The 22,500-nt window shown below is 42.0% G+C and overlaps 2 protein-coding genes across 2 annotated transcripts in view; both read right to left on the minus strand.

Annotated features, from left to right (window-relative positions):
• Positions 1 to 3,857: 3,857 nt before the first annotated feature.
• Positions 3,858 to 5,385, minus strand: LOC130188131 (ferritin, liver middle subunit). The gene is made up of 4 exons (XM_056406258.1): positions 5,105 to 5,385; positions 4,515 to 4,661; positions 4,303 to 4,428; positions 3,858 to 4,199 (listed from the first exon to the last, which is right to left on the minus strand). The coding sequence occupies exons 1-4, from the start codon at positions 5,204 to 5,206 to the stop codon at positions 4,047 to 4,049; spliced, it is 528 nt and encodes a 175-aa protein (XP_056262233.1). The 5' UTR covers positions 5,207 to 5,385; the 3' UTR covers positions 3,858 to 4,046.
• A 1,571-nt stretch (positions 5,386 to 6,956) lies between these two features.
• aldh16a1 (aldehyde dehydrogenase 16 family, member A1) overlaps positions 6,957 to 22,500 on the minus strand; it is a 20,318-nt gene continuing 4,774 nt past the window's right edge. The window contains exons 9-17 of the mRNA XM_056408174.1: positions 19,058 to 19,214; positions 18,822 to 18,897; positions 17,573 to 17,678; positions 17,363 to 17,499; positions 16,518 to 16,688; positions 15,520 to 15,724; positions 8,866 to 9,051; positions 8,446 to 8,571; positions 6,957 to 8,334 (exon numbers count right to left, since the gene is read on the minus strand). Of these exons, the coding sequence (XP_056264149.1) occupies positions 8,167 to 8,334; positions 8,446 to 8,571; positions 8,866 to 9,051; positions 15,520 to 15,724; positions 16,518 to 16,688; positions 17,363 to 17,499; positions 17,573 to 17,678; positions 18,822 to 18,897; positions 19,058 to 19,214 (1,332 nt within the window). The 3' untranslated portion in view covers positions 6,957 to 8,166. The remainder of the gene's footprint in view (positions 8,335 to 8,445; positions 8,572 to 8,865; positions 9,052 to 15,519; positions 15,725 to 16,517; positions 16,689 to 17,362; positions 17,500 to 17,572; positions 17,679 to 18,821; positions 18,898 to 19,057; positions 19,215 to 22,500) is intronic.

A 22,500-nucleotide genomic window follows, 5' to 3' on the forward strand; every position in this document is an offset into this window, starting at 1 on the left:
ACCATGTTTTTCTAAAATCAAAACCGGAGACAGGTCGGGAAACCCGCAAAAAAGAAAAAAGCTATGAATAAAATATTAAACATATACACTTTTGTAACAGTTGTATCTTGAAATATATTTTTTCTAAAAAGTAAAATTTTTTGGTGCCAGCTTTAAAAAGGTTTTCCCTTTATTTAAAATTTAAAAGGGCCCTTTGGGAAAGATACAGTATATTATCATAAAAAAAATGTTAGGTGATCAGTCTTTTGGTGGTTTTTGGGATAAATTTCTTTTAAAAATATTTTTTTATTTAGATATTAAAAAATTTCAAAAATCTAAAAAGGACTTCAAAGTTAAAAGGGGCCCATTGGGAAAAGCGGCCCTGCCTTGGGTAAAATTTCTGACTAAAAATTCCCACATTTGTCCAAAATTCTTTCATAATGTGGGGTTTTGAAAACAAAAATGTTTTTAATCCGTCAAAATTAAGGAAAAGGAGTTTCCCCTGATAATGGCATATTTATTTTTTCACTTTAACATGGTTGGACCGGTCTACACATTTAGCCGTCAAAAATTTTTTACTTTAAAATGTTTTGGGATTTTTTGACAGTTTTCTCACCCCAAATTTTGAGGGCGGGCCCAGGACAACCCGGGTAACACCTTTTTTCCATTAATGCAGGATCAGGAGGTGAACAGTGCTTTCAAGTCCCCCGTGCCATCCCAGACATCCATGGGTGTTCTAGTGCCCCACTCCTGCTGGAAGTATAACCTCCTGGAATGTGCCTCTGATGGGGATTATTTTTACAATACACAAAAACCGTTAGTAAAGGCAGAAAGTATCTTAACCTGCTTTTGAAGGTAAATACAATGAAACTAAATTATAAACTTTTACCAATTTAAGTTAAGTAGTGGTATGTGCAATTTTAAATTTCCTTAGATTATTCATTTTCCCAAAAAGGGAAAAAATTTTTTTTTAAGGCTTTCGGGAAAAAGGAAATTTCCCCAACAATTTCACTTTGGGTTTGAAAAACAGAAAAATAAAAAAAAAAACAAAAAAAAAGAAATCCCCTTTGGGAACCTTTTTAAAAAGAAATTTAAAAAAAAAAATCTTTTCCTGACCATTCCCAATTTAGTTTCCCATTGGTTTCAACATACTCCCCCTCTTGTTTGTGTCCACCTATTTAAGCAGTTCAAGGCCCCACCTGTATTTAGGAGTGGGTCTCCAGAAGTCCAATCTAGAAATGAGGGGAAATTACTGCAAAGACATTCAACACACCACCCTCTCCACCTCCAGACCAACCGACTTACAGGGGGGGTCTCCATTTTGGAAGCCGTTTGTGGGGCCCAAAGGGGCTGGTTGTTTTTAGTGGGGGCGACTCAGGGCCTCCACCGCCCCCATTAGGTTTTTTTCTAAAAAGGGGAACAAATAAAATAGAGAAAATACTCAAAAAACATTAAACATGGGGTTCAGCTGACCCCTTAGCCTGGGGGAAGTGCCCTCCCTTTTGGGAAAGGGCCAGAGTCCGCGTGTTCTCCTCTCCGCTGCCCTTTGAAGGTAAACCTTCACCACATCGTCCGGGAAAGTAAATTAAAGGGAGGGAGGGGTTTTACAAGCACACTGGGTTGTGACAAACGGTTATGCGTCCGGGTCGGACTTCTTGTCTGTCGTTGAAAAATGGAGTTTGGGGGGGCCAAATACTTTTTAAAAGGTTAAGGGGGAAAGGTGGGGGGGGAAAAGCAATTTCCCAAACCACAAAAAAAGTGGAAAAAAGAAGCAGCACGGGCCAAAGTTATTTATAAAACAAAAGAGAAGAAATTTTCCTTTAAAATAACCCAAGGGGTTTTTTTTTAAAATAAATAAATTGAACATCATATAACAGTTAAAGAAAAGCATGCCTCACCAGGATTATTTTAAAAACATTCCCAGTTATTCCTTACCCCTGGGGTCGCGGGTAGTTTGACGGACCTGAGACTCCATTTTACTGGCACAAGTTTCTCGCTCGTGTCCGTGCTAGCTGAAGCAGTACGAGGGAAGAAGTTCCGTTCAAACACTGTTGAAGCAAGAACCACTTGTGAGTCATGAAAGATGCTCCCCTCACTCCTATTTATACCTCTGCGCTGAGCACGTGACACGCGGGACGTCACGGCACGTTTCCGCCAATCACTGAGCTCAGATAGCTCGACAAAGGATGCGTTCGTGAACGCCCCGCCCCCTTCCTCATTCGTGTATCCCCAGTTTTCATATTCCATTAATTGGACACACCTGCAATTAAGAATAACTTTTACTATCTCAAAAGACAATAGAATGCATTATCGTTTGAATTGAAAATCAAATAAAGAATTGGTTGAGTGTACAAATAGTTTTACACAAATCACTGCCATGTGTGTTAGCCCAAGTATAATTGCTCATTGCTCGTTTTAATATATAATATATAACACTTCATTTATTAATTGAGTATATTTTTTCTGATAACCTTAATCTGCTAAGTAACTAACTAATTATTTCAAATCAAGTGGCTATAAGCTACATGCATCAGGAAAGCTTCATCAATAACGTTATAAAGCCGAAACGAGCACTTTTATTACGTGATTAAAAGGAAACACCGGGACGCTCCGTTCATAGTTTGCTGTTCTTTCACTGCCTGTATGTAACATAATATCCACAGTATTTATACGAAGATGTTGACTGACGTACACTAGAGGGCGCTATATCATGTATTTGAATAGACAGTCAAGTTAACGTGTAGCTACTTCCGGCCACAAAAAAAACCGATAAAGTTACACATGGATAAACAAACTGAAGAAAAACAACGAACTGTACAGCTGTCAAGTGAACAAGAGAAAAGACAATTTAAGTAGTTTATTATAATTCATTTGAATGACTTAGTAACGTCCATCCAACGAAGAGCTCCGTAAAATACGTCATTTCCGGCTGCGACTGCTTGCTGTCGGCCTTGTTTTGGAAGTGAACCGGATATTTATGAATCGTTGCTGACAGCTGAGAGACTACTGTCGTGCTTTGCTTTGTTTAACACATTCACATATCTGTAGATTAATATTTATGCCTCACGTCATAGTAAGAGGCAAACACCGTTATCCACTATTTGCAATCCCATATAGTTATCCCTTATTTTATAGAAGCCGAAAAAAATGCTTCTTTGAATCACAAGATTACATGAAACGGTCAAATATTAAACAAATAAAAGTGTATCAGTATACAAATTATGTATACGGTATGGATAAATGGATATTCAAAAATATGTTGCCTCTGAATAAAAATACATTAGGCTACAACACATTTGCAAGATACAGGTCTATTCATTGATTTGTGTTGATTGGAAAACAAGGAATGATACTGACTGGATAAAGAAATAAAACACAATTTGTGTTACCGTTTCAACACAAATTTCCATAGTAAAAGACATTTCTAAATACTTGGCGCTATAACATGTTGCTCAATAAAGGCTGACTGACACATCTGGTTTCAAGACAGTAAACATTGAAATGTCAGTCTTTTACTTGGAAAGTGGTTTCAATTTACTAAATTATAAACTTTTACCACTTTAAGTTAATTAAGTAGAATTAACTTATGTAGTGGTATGTGCAATTTTTTATTTCCTTAGATTATTCAGTTAAGAAAATGTAGCTCAGGAGGAATCCGGACAATCACTTGGTTGAACAGAGTGAAATATAAAAGAAAATAGGAATAGAGAAATCTCTTTGACTCTTGTAGGATTTCAGAAGTGTAGTCATTGATAAGCAGATTACAAGGGAGTTACGATTTGCAAGATTGAGTTGTCCCAACAATTTAACTAGGGCTCCTAGTTTGAAAAGTGTAAACACTAGACTCATTTAAACAGATGCAGGTCAGACACCACAGCCCAGCGCAAAATGTTTATTGAGATTAGGAACAGATAAGAAACAGTCAGTCACAGTAGTCGTTCTAAATGTCACATAAGATATAAAGGCGATGAGGGCAAAGTCATGACCTATAAATGCTTAAATGACATGCAAAACAAAAACACCACAACTCGTGTCCACTCCAGACTCGACCCTGTGACTTTGCACATTTAGCTCTTGCTCATGGTGTGCTTGTCGAACAGGTACTCCGCCATCTTGTTCTTGCTGGCGTCCATGCGGGCTAGGTTGGTGATGTAGTCGCCGAGCTTCTTAATGGCCTCCACCTGCTCATTTAGGTAGTGGGTCTCCAGGAAGTCACACATCTGAGAAATGAGGGGAGAGAATTACTCCACGCAAAGACATCTCATACATGGTGGTTCAGCCTGGACCCTCTCAGGCAGCCTCTCAGCACCAACGCAGACTTACATGTGGGTCTCCATTCTGAGAAGCCAGTTTGTGGAGGTCCAGCAGGGACTGGTTGACATTCTTCTCCAGCTGCAGGGCGCACTGCAGGGCCTCCAGCCCGCTTCCCCACTCATCACGGTCTGGTTTCTACAGAGGGGGAAAAAGTAAATTATAACAGTCACCACATTATAAACATTAAGCACAGCGTGCGGCAGTCTCCAGTCTGTACCAACCTTGATGTCCTGGAGGAAGATGCGTCCTCCGCGGCTGTTCTGGAAGGCCAGCAGCTTCTCGGCGTGCCCCCTCTCCTCGTCGCTGTTCTCCTTGAAGAAATGTGCGAAGCCTTCGAGGGCCACATCGTCACGGGAGAAGTAAAAGGCCTGTAAGGAGGGGAGGAAGGTGGTGAGAAAACCGGTTATCAGCAGAAGTCACATTTGAAAAAAAAGAAAAGAGGTTGTTGTGACAGACAGTAGTTATGCAGCCAAGTAGTAGTCAGCCACATCAGTCATGATTTTAGAAGGTCTAGTCGGTTAGAACACAAGCATTGAGTTGAGAAGCGGGCAAAACACATTAAAAAGAGCCTAAGCATGATTGAACAAATTGTACTCTATGTGGAGGGTGGGGGATAAGACTCCCCATATGGCAACCATCAGATGAACAGCATGCTAACACACAAAAATAAAAAATAAAATTTTAGTATACTACCTGAGTGTGTATATATTTATTTTACTTACTTTTTTTTTTTTAAGTAAACAATACATACAGATAGTTAGACATCGATACGTACTACTAGATTAAAGTAAGAGCAGGTGTCGTCTCTCACCATGGACGTGTAGGTGTAGGAGGCAAACATCTCCATGTTGATCATCCGGTTGACGGCGGCCTCGGAGTCGCGGTGGTAGTTCTGACGGACCTGAGACTCCATTTTACTGGCGTTAGTTGAGGGGTTTCGGTTCTTTTTTCTTAGTAAATTGGTACAAAAATAAAGCTTCACGGCGACTTTCGGTAGTGTTGAAGTAGAAAAGGTTGTTCTGGTTTCCGGAATGGAGGGTGAAGAGGGACGAGGAAAGAAGTTCCGTTCAAACACTGTTGAAGCAAGAACTACTTGTCTAAAATGGAAGACGCTCCTCTCCCTGATATTTATACCCGTGTGCAGAGCACATGACCAACGTCACTCTCCACGTTTCCGCCAATCACTGAGCTCGGATAGCACGTGACAGCTGCTCCCACGCCCCCTTCCTCATTCGGGTAAATCCCATTGATTGATTCACACCTGCAATGACGAAGCACTTTTTCTATCTTAAAAGACAATAGAGTGCATTATAGTTTTAATTGAAATAAAAAAAACAGAATTGGTTGAGTGTGCACTTTATGTGTGTAAAAATAATTGTCCCGTTATGTAAGAGTATTTAGGTTTTTCTATCTTTTCCCCCCAGTTTTTATGAAGGGGAAAAATCCCTCCCCTGTTATTCTATTAACTACAATACATCCGACCATATTAAAAGATACATTTAGACCAAACTGTTTTGTTGTTGTTTCCAAGCTGCAAAATAACTTGTGTCATAGCTCTTGATTATATACTGAGTTCTGGTCGATTGCCTTCGCTCTACAAACCGACCGAGCACTGGATAGTTGGCCAATACTCCCTATATGTCCATCTATCAATATATCAATAGGCCAACTATAGACCGCTTATAAACCTTGGCTATGTATTTAACTTTGGCTCTATACAAACTGGTTTGATCGCGGAACACAACACAACCTCTAAAAACTGCTGACAAAGTCTTTTCCACACAGAGGTGTTTTTTCTTTTATTGCATTACTCAATACCACAGGCCTGTTGCGAGACGCCAGTGTCTGAAAAGCCTCGAACAATGCTGTACTTGCATACTGTCAGTCATTATCATAATGTTCATAATTAAACGTGTGCTTCTAAAAGCGCCTCCTGTTTTTAATGCATGCTCATATGTGCTTATCACGAGTCAGATAAGTGACATCAAGTAGCACACTGACTCCACGAGTTCAAAACAAACACACACTGAGGTGATGGGTTGAGGTTAGGCCTCGTGTACATGTGGACTATCATGCTCTTGTATATTATTGTACAATACATCATCCATCATAAAGTGACACGGCACATTCAGCGAGGTGGAACCTTGAGGGCCACAACGACTACATTTCATTTTCAAACTGCTACTTTAATGGTGATTATTATTCGGAGTGCATTTTTCATTCCCAACTAGTAGGAATGTTTTGCAGTGACTCCGCCTTTGAGCCATTACAGTGAAATATCTCACTTTATATCCGACATGCTTATACTTGGAGGGGAAAAGTGACTCAGCAATTCAGTAAGCACCCCATGCTTATCTTTAGGTGCTGAGTCATGTATCACGAGTCGTCGACCTTGTAGACACAAGTGCCAGTTCAACTGAGGTTTTGTGCCGAGTCATCGTTGTGACTCAACAGTCCACAGCGCCGAGGGCAGCCTCGTGACCGAAGAGCGTGACACACTTCTCAGACAAAAAGCAGTTGGAGGGGAAAAAAGGAACACGAAAGTTAAAAAAGAAGGATCCTGAAACAAGACAGGATGTTCTGTAGACGATGACGTTGCTGATTTAAACAAAGTCTGCCCACTGGATTTTACTAGTGGAGAAAAAAGGGTATAAATTCCTCTGTTGAGATTTGATTGAATATTGACGTTTTAATTTGGGCTTTTATACAGTAAACACCACAGAGTCATTCTCTAGAAACACACGTTTCAGAGTGAACTTAGACACGGAATCATTTCACGAGGAATGTTAGCGTGCAGAAAGGTTACAATATTATAGTCCAGTGATAAAGATATGCACATATGCATATGTAGTGCTACGTTGACAGAAGATTGTGTAATTGCTTGGTCACAGACATAACTCGAAGGCAGATGTGGTTTCAGGTTGTAGACTGAAAAAAAAATGTATTTGCAGTAAAACAATTAATTTTTATAATTGCCACTTTTACAACAGAGATTAACAAAAGCCCTGAGAGGCATGAGAGGATATTCTCTCTCCTTCCGGTGATGCAGTCTTATCTACATGTCCTCCCCTCCTCTGTTTATGACTAACAAACAGCTGTTTTCCCTGATGGCAGATTAGTACAGATTAAATTACCCATAAAGCCAAAAGAAAACATGACAGTAATGTTACATAACCTGCAAACGCACAATAAATTAACCTTGTGTTTAGAGTGCCGGGACAAATTAAAGCCCACCTGGAAGAAAACACGAGTGCGTTTAGTCTGACAAGAAACCTTTTAACTTTTCACAAATTTATTAAAAAAAACTAAATTAAAGAACTTAGAAAATGAATAATTCACTGTACTTAAAAACACAGGAGGAAAAAGAATATGTAGATCAGACATAATTCCTCTCCGGGTTTGTCGTCGCTACGTGCTAATCAGGCTGGAAAGACAAACATAAACAATAGATAGAGGTAGGAAGTCATACGGTTCTACTGAAGAGCAGGCATTGTCGTATTGTTGTTGTGTATTGTGCGACCTGAACACTGATCCTTCACCGTGAATCCATATTACACACAAAGAGCCGTACTATCACATTTAAGTGACACATTCCTGTATTTGTCATTGCGTTCTGATTTCTTTTTCAAAATAAAACATTTGAATATGTTAATATATTTAACCTCCTGTGATCTCATTCTGCTCTCTCGTAACTCGTTCTTATTTTACCTTCATTTTAAAAGTTTCGTGTTCATTTATAAATGCCATAAGATATTTCTTATTTACTGACATCTCAACATTCTCATGGCCACAGCTCATTTGCTTACAGGTCACACCTGAACTCTACGGGCCGACATTAAAGCGCTGTCGAGCTTTCTTTCTCCTCTTGTCTTTTTATGCAGTCGGAATCCAGACGCTCTTCCACTGCACGGCGTTTCTCCACACCTCCTCCAGGAGCGAGGGATGACACCGAGCCCAGTCCTTCACGCCGTCCTCCTTTTGGCGGGACAGGCGCAGAGTTTTCAGAGGGCTGGTGCAGGTGTACTGGAGGTACTGACAGCCCTACGGCAGCAAAACACAGAGCAGGGGGGAAGATGAAGATGATGAAGAGGTCAGGCTGTTGTTTACTCCCCAATTGAAATGTAAACAGTGGTGTACGTGTTTAGTCCTCACCTCTGCACTGCCCCAGTACCAGATGGCCTTTATGACGCTGTGAGTAGCCAGAGCCGCTGTCAGCTGGTCTCTACTTCCTGTAATGATGTTTACCAATCCTGCCGGCAGGTCTGAAGACTGGAGCACCTGAGGAGGAGGAAGATCAGTGTTTATGGATATATATACAGGCTTACACATGTGTTCGGAGGTCCGATTACTGATGTCGCCGGTTAGAGGCAGGAATGTGCCGACTAGCTCGAAGCTTCATTCACCCCGCTGTCGTTTAAATTTAAAATATTGACATTTGTTCTTGTTGCTAATTTCACTTTTAGTAATTTGCGTTGCTCTTCTCTTTGGCTTCAGCACATTTGATATTTTGTGGTAAATGCTTTTATTGTGAAGCATTTATCAAACTTTTGTTTCCGACATCTCATCACTTGCCGGAATCAAAGCCAGGGCCGGGAGCGGATACTTCTCACTGGGGACCATGACGACGGCGTTGCCATTGCCGACGGCCGCGCCGAGAAGCGTCACCATGGAGAGCAGGGGACTCTCGTCGGGGAGGACGACCCCCACGACCCCCAGGGCTGCAGGGAGGGAGAGCGCAGAGCCGGACTGGGGCACAGGCTGGAGAGAGAGTAGCACAACAAGAAGTTTATTAATAATGCTCCTGAGCCTCCTAACTACCATTAGTGGGGTCGTATAAGGCTCAGTCATTTCAAATTCGTGTTAAAGTTTGGTTTTCACTTCCAAGTTGAAGTTTAGGGTCTACAGAAAAATTTGAGTCCGAGTGTCAAACACACAGATGAAAAATGGCCTCTAGGGGGCGCCGCAAAATATGTAAACTGCTACAACTTTTGATTAGATTATCCAATTTTAACATATGAGGTATGTATGGATTCAGAATTAAAAGGAGAAACAGGTATACCAAGCATTTTGTGACCAGATAAAAATAAATACACTTTTAGCCCAAAATATTACATGGACACAAGCGAAATTATGCTTTTTTTGGAGATAGTCTGGAAATGTCCTCAAAGTTGCTATGAAACATGATTTTTAAAGTTATTGTAAATAAAGGCTGTGTAATGACTCGACTGGATTTAAGATTGGTGTTCAGAATATCCCTATAGCACAAACATAGCTAGGATACCCGTACACAAATATGGCTGCATATAGCCTACGTGATATGAAGCACCCAACTTGCAGGCCTTTTGTTATTGTTGCACTTTTTAATTATTTTGCTGCTTTCATCCATGAAAAATAAGGTTATAGTAGAGTTATGCCATCTACTGCCACAAGAGGGCAGACTAGCAGACACATTTCCTTCATTTGACAATCAAGCATCTGTGCTAATTTCTCTCTGGCAATATTGGTATGTTGAAGGTAAGAAAACAACAATGAACATGTTTGGATGCTAAGTTATGTTTTAATGAACTTGTACGACAAATAATGTGTGATAAATTGTGAAATATCAACCACAGCTAGTAGCTAATAAATCCAAACAGTAGCTAGCATTAACATTAGTCATTTTGCTAGCACCAGTTAAAGCTAACTTTAATGCTGGCAGCAGGATGGAATGAATAGGTCTACTGGGTCTTGCACTTGTGTAAATTTTAGGTTTTTAGCTGTTTATTTTACATAACATACTTAAGTTTGATTTGGTTACAAAAAGGTAAATACAAAACTATTATATTTTATCTTTCCTGTTGACAAAATACAGGAGTTCAACAAGCAGGGTATGGGCTGCTTGAATTCTGTTTTTATGAGATGGCTGAGGCAAGAAAATGGGAATTGTGCATTCTGTGCCAAAAAGAAACTGAGGAACAACTTGTTTGCCCTCTTGCGAATCCAGTTGCCAGTCGTAGAGTGGGAGCCTACAAAGAAATCATCAACCTTGTGAGTCAGTTTAGAGCTATTGGTGCGGCTCCCCACCCAGATGTAGATCTTCCAGATGAAGAATTGATGCAGCAGAATCGTGCATCCTGGCACAAATCATGTCGTCAGCTTTACAGATCCTCAGCATTTGAACACGCAAAAAAACGCACTGCCCGTGAGGGATTGCCTGGTGTAAATAGAAGATCTTGTCGGACTGGAGAACCTGTTAACCGCAATCTATGTCTCTTCTGTGCTAAAGAAACAGATGCAGTAGACCATTCTTTCCAGAAATTATCACTTACCCAAGAGATACATGACAAGGCAGTTAAACTAGGAGAAGATCGTATTCTGGCACTCCTTGCAGAAGGAGATCTGGTTGCTATTGAAGCAAAGTATCATCTGAAATGCTACACAATGTTTAACCGCCGTTACAATGTGATTTGTAAACAAACCACAGTGAGTGAAAACCTTGAAATCACAGCAGAAAATGAATTGCTACAATTCATAAAAGAAGAAATTAGCGGGGGTAGAAGAGTCTTTGCTTTGCAAGATCTAACAGAGATGATGACTGAGAGACTGAAACAATATGGTATCCAGAAAATCGTGAACCGGACACGCCTAAAGGAAACAGTCCTCAAGAACTTCCCTGATTTGACAGAGGAGAAAGGTATCAGGGACAGAGTTTTCATTATGTGTTCGAAAACTGCTAGGAAGATCATATCAGACACATCACAAACACCAGATGAAGAAGCGCACACATTACTAATGGCAGCTTCAATCCTCAGAAAAGCAGTTTTTAATCATGAAACTCCATTTAAATTTGATGGCTCATTTCCCAGTGGTTGTGAAGAGACGTCTGTTCCCCAGAAAATGAAGTATTTCTTCCGCCATCTCCTCACAGGACCCAAATCCTCAACAGATCAAGATAATTCCAGACAGACTCTGTCTGTGAGTCAGGTGGCCATGCTAAATATGACCTCTCTTTCAACAAACTTGAAATGTGAGCCTCCACTTGCAGTGTTCCTTGCCCTTGATTTGCATTCGGAAACAAGAAGCAAGATGTTAGTCAATCTGCTACACAAATATAAACTCACAGTATCATATGAGAAGGTCCTCAGCATGGAAGTTTGCTTTGCACAGGCCATTGCACAACAGACCAGGAAGAATGCAGATATAGTCTGTCCTACAAATTTGCGTCGGCAAATTTTCACAGTTGCAGCCCTTGATAACTTGGATCATAATCCCACATCACGCACTGCAAGCTCATCCTTCCATGGAACTGGGATTTCACTATTTCAGTTTCCTACATCAGAGAAGCCTGGGTTGCACCAAGAATGTCTGAAAATCAACTCAAAGAAATCAGGAGAAAGCAGCATAGTAGGACCCATCCTGCCTCATTCGTATACATCTGTACCACCTGTGGGCCGGAATCTTGTTACCCAACCTCCAGTTAAAGTTGTGCAGCCAGTGGTGAGAGGTTCATTTGATGCAGAGAGACAGCATGAGGAGGCATGGATGAAGGCAGTAAATGACATCCTCTATGTCAATTCTGATTTAGAAAGTGGCACTCCAACAATGTGGTCTTCATTCCATGCTGCTCGATCTGATGTTGTTGGACAGCCGGAAAAAAGCATTGAGGCCCTCCTGCCACTTTTTCATGACAAAGCAGCAACCCCAGAAATGACTCACCATGGAATGAACCTGGTGAAGAAAAACACTGAGCACCTCAACCCACAACAAGTCCCTGTGATGGTAGTGGACCAACCCCTGTATGACCTTGCAAAAAAAATGCAGTGGACCTTCCCTGACATCTTCGGAGAAGACAAGTTTGTGGTGATGTTAGGTGGGCTCCACATTGAAATGGCTTTGTGGAGTACCATGGGAGATCTTCTGCGTGGATCAGGATGGCCTGAAGCCCTGAAAGAAGCTGGGCTAGTGAATTCAGTGGCAGCAGCCACATCATTTCTGAAGGCATCCAATGTAATGAGAACAAGATATGCCCATCAAGTTACTGTTGTGGTACTCCACAGCCTTCTACAGCGAGCCTATGAGGACAGTGGAACTGAGATGGTCCTTGAGGACTGGGTTGAGAGAGTTGCCCATGAGAGCCCAACATTCTCCTTCTGGCTGCTTGTGTACAAGTACCAACAGAGTATCTTCATGTTCATACGAGCACATCGCGAACGGAAGATCGAACTCATGGTCACAACCCTGCAGAAGCTTGTTCCTCTGTTCTTTGCTCTCGACCATCATAACTATGCCCGGTGGCTTCCAGTCTTTATAAAGGACATGGACTGTCTCCCAGATAGTATCCGGGCAGAGTTCGAAAAGGGACATTGGACGGTAACTCGCAGCAATCGACGCTTTTCAGCTAACACGAGCAAGCCAACAAAAGGGTCAAAGGAGTGGGTGGCATAATTGGCCTCACAGAGAACCCGGACATGTTGGAACGCTGGATTGTGACAGGCCCGGAAATCAGCCGTGTCCTGGAAGAGTTTACCACTGTAAATGACAGTGATGACTCCGAATGGCGTCCTCATCACGAGGAAGGATCAGCATCACAGCAGCGTTTTCAACGTCACACCAAAGACCTGATGGAGCTGTTGCTCAGCAATGGGAATCCCTTTGAGGAGAGCAGTAAAGACCTGGTTACTTTAGATAACAAGGTGTGCGAGTCTGCAGCCGCTGCAGCATCGGTCCTTAAAGTTGAGTCAATGGGACAAGAGCAGTACAACAACTTCAAAAAGAATGTGCTGGACTCACATGACACACCACTGACAGCTCCGATCAAGCGAAACAACTTGATGTTGTTCCATGAGAAGAAAACACGCAAGAAGACAGCAGCTAAACTGAGGATGCAGCACTTCAAACGTCATGCAGAGCTTTATGGGAAAGCTTTCATTGTGCTGGAAAGCCGGAGGGAATTTGGAAGATTTTTTCTGCCACGAGTCTTCGCCATACCCACCTGCATTGTTATGCGAAGGATCCCTCAACTCCTGTACGAAATCAGATTTGTTGTTTTACATCCTGGGGAATCCTAAGAGTGGAGGAATATCTGACAGTGAGGAGATAGTTGCACCAGATCTTTATGATTTCATTGTCATTGATGGTGGAGCACTTATCCATTCACTGCCTGGCACGACTGTCCAAGGGAAGACCTTTGAGTCCTACTTCGACAAGGTGTTCTGCCCAAGAGTTCAACGTGACCTGAAAAGATCAACACGAGTGGACATCGTCTGGGACCAGTATCGTGCTTTGACAATCAAAGGAGGAACAAGAGAAAAGCGAGGATCAGGCACCCGACAACGCATCTCTGGCACTGCCAAAGTCCCAAGAGATTGGCAGGCATTTCTGGCAAATGAGGATAATAAGACAGAACTGTTTTCATTCCTGTCAACTGCGCTTGTAACAAATGGACAGTTCCCAGATGACAAAGATGTCTACATAACAGCAGATGATTGCGTCCACCATGTTGGAAACAGTCCTCCAATGGATCGCTGCAACCACGAGGAAGCTGACACTGTGTCCTAGTGCATCTTCTCCATGCCCTCCAAACAGCATCAGTTGGGATGGTCTATACTGGAGACACAGATGTTGTCGTAATCCTGCTGAGTAATTTCCATCATATCAAGGCTTTGAATGCAACTGCAGAAATCTGGATCTGCTTCAAAACTGGAAAGACATCAAGAATGATCTCCTGAACACTCTCGCCACAAAACTGGGCACAGAAACATGTAAAGCCATGGCTCTCTTCCACGCATTCACGGGATCAGACAGCACATCTTCTTTCAAGTTCAGGGTGCGATCCTGCTGCAAATTGATGCACAGTTCCACACTTGACAGAGGAGTTCGCAACCATCATTGAGACTCCATTCCAAACCTCTCCAAGGCTGAAAGAAGTTGCAGTAAACTTTGTCTGTAGGCTGTACTCCAGTGAATCAAATGAGGAAAATGATGTTGATCTTCGAATGAGGCTATTCTCACAGAAGACGAGGGATGTTGAAAGAATCCCCCCAACAATGGATGCTTTGGATCTACATCTCAAAAGGAGTGTCTTCCAAGCAAGCATCTGGACAACAGCCCACATGTAAGTATGCACCTGTATGGATTTGAGTACTATATAATCACAAAATCCATGCATTTATGTATTCATTCATTTAGGTCTATAATGCCTGACAACAACCCCACTGACCATGGGTGGAAAGAAGAGGACAGCAAACTTCTTCCCATTTGGACTACGATACCACTTGCCAAAGACGACACAACTAGATGTGAAGTGTGGTTGTACAAGTACTTGTACAAGTCGACCTGCCAGTTCTCGGTGCAAGTGCATGAAGGCGGTTAAAGTGCACACGTCTGTGCAAGTGCACATGTCAGAACTTCTAAGACTGACATAGAATAAATCAAAGAAGTAAATTATAGTTATCATTGTAGAGTGAAGTTCTCAGAATAAATGTTAGCCCTATGGTCCTCTGTTCATTTTTTGAATGCCAGAAAAACTATTGTTTATCTTCTTATTGTTATTGATTTACTTTCTTCCAGATATAAAGTTCTTTTGTGAAAATTTCTTGTGAATAAAATGATGGCTTGTTGGCTTGATTGATTGATTGATTGATTGATTGATTGACTGACTGAAAAAAGTTGAGACACCTGATCCTAAATCAATACATAGAAAGTTCATGGCTGTTACTACATTTTGCGGTGCCTCCTAGGGCATAGAATAGAAGAGTGAGGAGCATTTCAATTTCAGTTTAATCACCACACAGTCTTGACTTGTGAAATAACATTAAAAGTAAAATTCCTTAGCAACTGTGAGGATATTTTCAGACTTTATCTTTAAAAAAGCATAATTTCGCTTGTGTCCATGTAATATTTTGGGCTAAAAGTGTATTTATTTTTATCTGGTCACCAAATGCTTAGCATACCAGTTTCTCCTTTTAATTCTGAATCCATACATACCTCATTTGTTAAATTTGGTTAATCTAATCAAAAGTTGTAGCAGTTTACATATTTTGCGGCGCCCCCTAGAGGCCATTTTTTATCTGTGTGTTTGACACTCGGACTCAAATTTTTCTATAGACCCTAAACTTCAACTTAGAAGTGAAAACCAAACTTTAACACCAATTTGAAATGACTGAGAAAAATTACACATGCATCCGACCCCACTACATCACATTGTAGAACTATTGGTCTTCTAGAACAATTTAAAAAAAGCCTTACTGGAGATCCTCCTTGCACTTTGTCACAGTAAGCTGCCCAATCACTGAGCCGGGCGATGCTCAGCTCCACCTCCTCATCAGCCTCGTCCATTGAGAGGCCGGTCTGGACGCTGATTGATGCCGCTAAGTCCCGCCTCTTTGCCTCCAGGCCCTTGGCCAGAGAGTAGAGAGACTGAGCGCGTGCAGACGGACTCTTTTTCATCCAGCTACGGGAGGGGAAGAAAGAAAGACAAGTTATATATATATATATATATATATATATGTATATCTTTACCATTATTTAGGTTAAGCTATCTAAACTGGGAATGATGGTTAAGAAGTGTCCTGCAGACACACTGAGCTCATACTGTACTTGTAATGGTTTACGGGTACCGACATGAAGAGCCGGATGTTTATCGGATTTCAGCATCATCACGTGCTTTGTTTATGTTCTGCGTATGACTAATTACATTTCTCAAGTTGGACTTTGACTGGTAATAAAAACGCACAGCCCACTGGGTTGGGAGATACGTTGGCGCCTCTGGATTGAACAGAGGGAGTGCCATTGTCTAACAACATGAAATAATGTCTAAAACTTTCACCTACAAAAGTTTGCATTTCGGGCAAAACGTACAGGTTCAATCTGTCTCGACAAAACATTTTAAAAATATTTTAAGAATGAAAAAAAGGGTGTTTCAACCATCGTTGAATAATTTGCTCTGTATTTCGTGTGCGAGCAAATGTTGTTGCTTTTGTGTTATTTATCATCACTCAGTTTAATATCTTCCCTTGCAACAGTTTATATTGCCTAAAAACAAAAAAGAATGTAACACTATGGGTGGACATATTTGCAGCAGGTGATTTGTAAATATTTAACCCCCGCAGCAGGAGAGCTGAGCCAGAGACATACCACACACACCTCCGTCAGATAAAGAATCGATGAGTCACGAGACTGGACGAACATGTTCCACTGAACAACCCCGGAGAGGGTGAACATCAGCCCTCATAACAAGCTCTCACCCAGGCTGAACCTTGACTGCGGCCTCCACGGCGTTGCGGACGTCTTTCCGGCCTCCATCGGGACAGTAGGCTAACACAGTGGCGCCCCCTGGTGGCCGCACAGCCACACTGCAGCCAGACACCGATTTACACGGTTTACCGCCGACGAACTGCAGGTGGACCTTCGGAGCGCTGATGGGAGGAGAGGAGAGGAGGAGGAGAGGATTGAGGAAGCACGTGACCTGTCACTGGTTTACGTTGTATGTCTGAAACTTTGTTTAATGTGCTGCTGCTGTCTTGGCCAGGACGTTCTTGTAGAGGAGATTATAAATCTCAATGAGGATTTTCCTGGTTAAATAAATGTAAATAAAATAAAAAGTGGGCCGATATGTATCCTCAATCATGTAATAATGTATGCTGTTATTTAAAATAATTACCCCCCCCCCCCTATTCTATTTTATCACAGTTGGGGATAAAGATTAGTTTATATTTTATATTACATTATTATAATTAGACTGCCAAACATTTCCAATGACTCCAAAACATTGTATAATCTAAAAGGTTTCTATAGAACAAAATATTCATTGGTATTCAGCCTTTTTAAAAAACATTATTTTCACTTCTCACAAAGGGAGGCGCACTGATGAAAATAAATTGAGAATATTTATCAAGGATTCTTTGGTGTGATGACACCATAATACGAAAAAGTCAATAAAAGTTTAAAATAAAAAAAGAGATATTTGGTACAGCCCTGATACTTACATTAATACATAAGTAATGAGCTAATATTGCAGCTATGATGCCTTGTGATACTGTATGAACATGACATTTTTTTTAAAGAGAGGAAAAAAGCATTATAAACCCACCTGGCAGGGTTGGTATCATCAGGAATGATAGCAGCCGGGGACGCTGCTGTTCCAAACTTGGCGTAGTCCATGGAGACAGGGGAGGAGCGAGGAAGAGGGGAGGAAGACGAGGACGGGAGTAGAAACTGGTACAGACCCTGGCAGAGAGCGGAGAGCGCGTCGTTAGGTTCTGCTCGGCCCGGTGAAGAAGTCACAAACAGCCGTACGTACCTCTTGTCCTCCGTCAGTGCAGGTGCCGCTGTCCTTGTGACCGGAGACCGGCAGACAGGGGTCAGACACCGAGTGGGAATTCACCCACACCAAGCCAACGGAGAGACTGAGGAGAGAGGAGGGAGGAGAGGACATCAGCAGGGACTGAAAGAAAGTTGGACGTCTCAAAAGTCTATAAAAGTGTTTCAGGGAGAAGATGGCGAACAGGAAACAAATACTGCAGCAGTTAGCTACGAAATGGACGTTCCGGTCTTTACGCTGCCTATAATTAATTGTAAATTTCACCCTGTAAAGACAATACAGGAGAAAATGTGAGGAGAGAAGGAGAGATAGGAAACTTGCACTGCAGTGAACATTTTCAAGACAAAAAAGGTGATTTGGAAGAAGACCGTCAAAGAAAGTGGAAGATTTAATGGTTTTTATTACTTAATATGTTTTTTATTACTGACTTTTAATAGTATGTATTACTTACTTTAAATGTGCTGTACTGTAGCTTCGCATTGTGTGTATTTTTTGTTCTTCTTACCACATAAACTGTTGTAGTGCGTCTTATCCTGGACTGTTTGTTATTGTTTTTATGTTTGTTATTGTTTTACGTTTGTTACCTTCGCATTGAAAATGCGTAAGGTTATGTTTTGATCGCCGTGTATTTATTTATTTATTTGTATGCGTGTTCCTCGCATAACAAAAAAAGTTTTAAACCGAATCGCATGAAATTTGGTGGGATGGTTGGTTATTATCCGGGGACCATTTGATTAGATTTTGGGATCGATCGGGTCAAAGGTCAAGGTCATGAAAAGGTCGAAATCTTCTTGAATCGCATGAAATTTGGTGGGATGATTGGTTATTATCCGGGGACCATTTGATTATATTTTGGGATCAATCGGGTCAAAGGTCAAGGACATGAAAAGTTCAAAATCTTCTTTTTACCATAGCACGGTCAATTTTTATCCAATTGGCATGCAACTAATGCCAACATGTTCATAATTCAATGCCAATCTTGTGATATGCGAAGGTATGCGCTCTACCGAATGCCCGTTATAGTTATATATGTACATGTATGTTTTTTATGGTCTGTCAATGGACTACAGTTGCAAATTAGCTGTGTCGCTACAACCTGGTACAGATCATCAAATGGTGACATTTTATGTTTTAAAATGGTCCCTTTTAAATAAAAATTATAATAATAGGAAGATTTAAGAAAAACTATAGATACGAAGAAGAGGAGGAAGAGTAAAGAAGGAGGTACCTCTTAGCCGTCTCCAAAGCCAGGGTGAGGTCTTCAGTCCAGATGGAGGCTGCCTGGCCGTGAGGGCTGTGGTTCCCTGTGTCGGACAGAGAGCGTTACTGTGGCACAATAGTTGAAGCATTAATCTGTTTTATTCAACACAAAACAATGGAAATCGATTAAATGCGACACATAATATCTCAACGATGTAAAGGGAACCTGAGGGTCCATCCACATGCATATGGAGGCTTCCTCACCAAGAGCCACTGCCTCCGTGTTGCTCCTGAAGGTCATGAGAGGCAGCAGTGGTCCGGGAGAGGGGTTGACCACGAAGGGAGAGGAGGGGGCGGCCCCGCAGAGCACTGTGGGGGGGTACTGAGCGCCTGAGGGGGGGGCGGCGCAGGACTGAACCAGCTGGGGGAGCAGAGAGGAGAAAGTAAGAAAACACAAAACATGTAGGTCACGGCTCATTATTATTGGTAACTCCATAATTTTCCTACTTTTTGGGCTTGGCATATATACAGTATATATATATATTAGGGCTGTCAATCGATTTAAAAAAATTAACTAATTAATCGCACATTTTGAAATTCATTAATCGCGATTAATGAAATTTTTTTCTTCTTCTTTTCAAAGACAAAACTTCACACAGAGTATGTACATCATGTATGTATATACACATATATATCCATACATATATATATACATACATGTATGTATATACTAGTGCTGTGAAAAATAACGCGTTAACTCAGTTAATTAAATTACAGGTTTAACTAGTTTTTTATTTTTTTACGCATTTAACGCATGCGCAGAATGAGCTTCCAATCCTTCTGTTGTTGGTCGTCGGGACGAAAAAAAAGTCACTTGCAAAATGAGCTTCCAATACACCACTTCAATCTGAACTCTGTCCGCTCTCATGCAGACGGTCTGTTCATCGGTAATGATCCTTCCGCAGGTTCACCTACGGAAACCTTGTTCCGACTTTTACTTCCTGTAGATCAGGGGTCTCAACACGTCGATCGCGGCGTCGTGTTGGTAGATCGCATGACATTAAAGAGATTGACCGAGCACAGTGTGAGGAGGGCTCTGTTGAGGGTGAACACCAGGAAAGCTGCAGGTCCAGATGGCATATCTGGGCGAGTACTGAAGACCTGTGCTAACCAGCTAGCTCCAGTGTTCACCACAATATTCAACCTCTCCCTGGCTGAGTCCGTGGTCCCCGCCTGCTTCAAGAGATCCACTATTGTCCCTGTGCCCAAGAATGCTTCTCCAGCATGTATGAATGACTACCGGTGGCCCTCACCTCGGTGGTCATGAAATGCTGAGAGGCTGATAAAGGACTACATCTGCGCCTTCCTCCTTCCTCCATGGACCCGCTGCAGTTTGCTTATCGCCCAAACAGATCCACGGATGATGCTGTCTCCCAGGTGCTGCACACCACACTCTCTCATCTGGACAGCCAGAGGGGGGGCTATGTGAGACTGCTGTTCATTGATTATAGTTCAGCTTTCAACACCATAGTCCCTCCAGACTGGCCGGCAAGCTGATTGAGCTGGGACTGAACACCCCTGTGCTTGGATCCTGGACTTCCTGACCGCCAGGCCACAGGTGGTCAGGGTGGGCAGACTACCTCAAACCCTCACCCTGAACACAGGATCCCCAGGGTTGCGTCCTCAGCCCCTACTATACTCCCTGTACACACATGACTGTGTGGCCAGGTTCAGCTCAACACCATCATCAAGTTTGCGGATGACACAGTGGTGGTGGGCCTGATCTCCGACAACGGCGAAGGCCTACCTGGAGGAAGTTGCTGATCTGTCACTCTGGTGCCAGGACAACAGCCTCATCATGAATGTCACCAAAACTAAGGAGCTGATTGTGGACTTTAGGAAGGTACAACAACAGAGGACGTACTCACCACTGGGGATTAACGGACTACTGTGGAGAGGGTGGCGGTATAAATACCTGGGAGTCCACATCACCGAGGATCTGACATGGTCAACGAACACAGACACTCTGGTGAGAAAGGCAAGGCAGCGCCTCTACCACCTCAGGCAGCTGAGGAAATTTAAAGTTTCCCAGAGGATCCTTCAGTCCTTCTACTCTGGAGCTGTAGAGGCGTCCTGACAGGAAGCATCACAGCCTGGTTTGGCAACTGCTCCGCTCAGGACAGGAAGGCTCTGCAGAGAGTAGTGTTCGGCTGAACGCACTATTGAACCCCACCCTGCAGGACTTGTACACCAGGAGGTGCAGAACCAGAGCCGGCAGGATCATGAAGGATCCTCACCACCCCAACAACAGACTGTTTCAGCTGCTGCGGTCAGGCAGGCGCCTCCGTAGTCACGCTGCAAGAACAGAGAGACTGAGACGGAGTTTCTTTCCTCAGGCCATCAGGACTGTGAACTCCGACCTCACCAGGACCCCCACATAGACCCACACAACTGCCCCTCTTAGGCACACACACACACACACACACACACACACACTTACTGTAAATATTGTGTTGTTTTTATTGTAAATAGTGTGTACTTGTTGCACATTCCTGCTGAGCATTGCCACTTTCATTTCACTGCACACCCTGTGTGTGTATGTGACAAATAAAACATCTTGAATCTTGAATCTTGAATTGGCCCGCCCCCTGACATGTTCTCTATAGCACGTCTTTGTTCTTTTATTAAACTAAACGTCTGTTGTTGATCGTATCTCCACAGCAGCGTGTCATTTCTGTCTCTTCGCGTTGCGTTAACACTTATCGATCTCCATCTCGCGCGCCACAGAGCTCCGTGCGCGCATCGGAACGAGCAAAAAAAAAGTCACTTGTCAATCTGTCCACCTTTAGATTGTATCATGGTGGAGTTAATGGTTGACAAACAAGAGAAAAATGTTCTGTTTCACCCTCCTGTTACCTTTACATTTACTAACATATTTTACCCTCGGGGTCAATTTGACCCCAGCAATTAAAACCTCCAGATAATTATTAGAATTAATATTGCTTCCCAAGTTTAAGTGTGAGGTACTTTATGTTTGTTTGTTGACAACCTAAATAGCCCTTTAAATAAATAAAAAAGTTGATATTTCTTATATGTTTGACACAGTGAAAAACAGCCTGGGGTCAAATTGACCCCAAAGAACACCGACATTAAACATTGAATGGGGTCAAATTGACCCGAAAGGTAACAGGAGGGTTAAACATTCTGTTTAGGATGAAGATGTATTAATGTTCCATATGGAAGAAAACTGCTAAATAACTGCTGAGTTGCAGCACCATTGTATAGAAGAATGTATAAATGTATATATCCGTCTTTTGTCATAAATCTCTATGTTCTCACAAAATATACCGAGAATATCGGTAATATGTGATTAATCATGATTAATCCACAAAAACCTGTGATTAACCCGATTAAAAATTGTAATCGTTTCACAGCCCTAGTATATACACATATACATATATATATACACATACATATATATCTATATATACATAGATACATGTATATATACTAGAGATGCACCGATCAGGTTTTTTGTGCCGATCACCGATCACCGATCACTGAAATCAGTATCTGCCGATCCGATAATACCGATCACGGTGTCGATTGAAGCATTCTATTTATTGTGTAGCATTATTGCCTAGGACTATGAGGAAATACATATATAAAGCACCTCAAACATAAAAGAAATTACAGATTTCTTTAAA

Source organism: Pseudoliparis swirei, chromosome 23 (assembly GCF_029220125.1).
Source record: "Pseudoliparis swirei isolate HS2019 ecotype Mariana Trench chromosome 23, NWPU_hadal_v1, whole genome shotgun sequence".
NCBI classification, from domain to species: domain Eukaryota; kingdom Metazoa; phylum Chordata; class Actinopteri; order Perciformes; family Liparidae; genus Pseudoliparis; species Pseudoliparis swirei.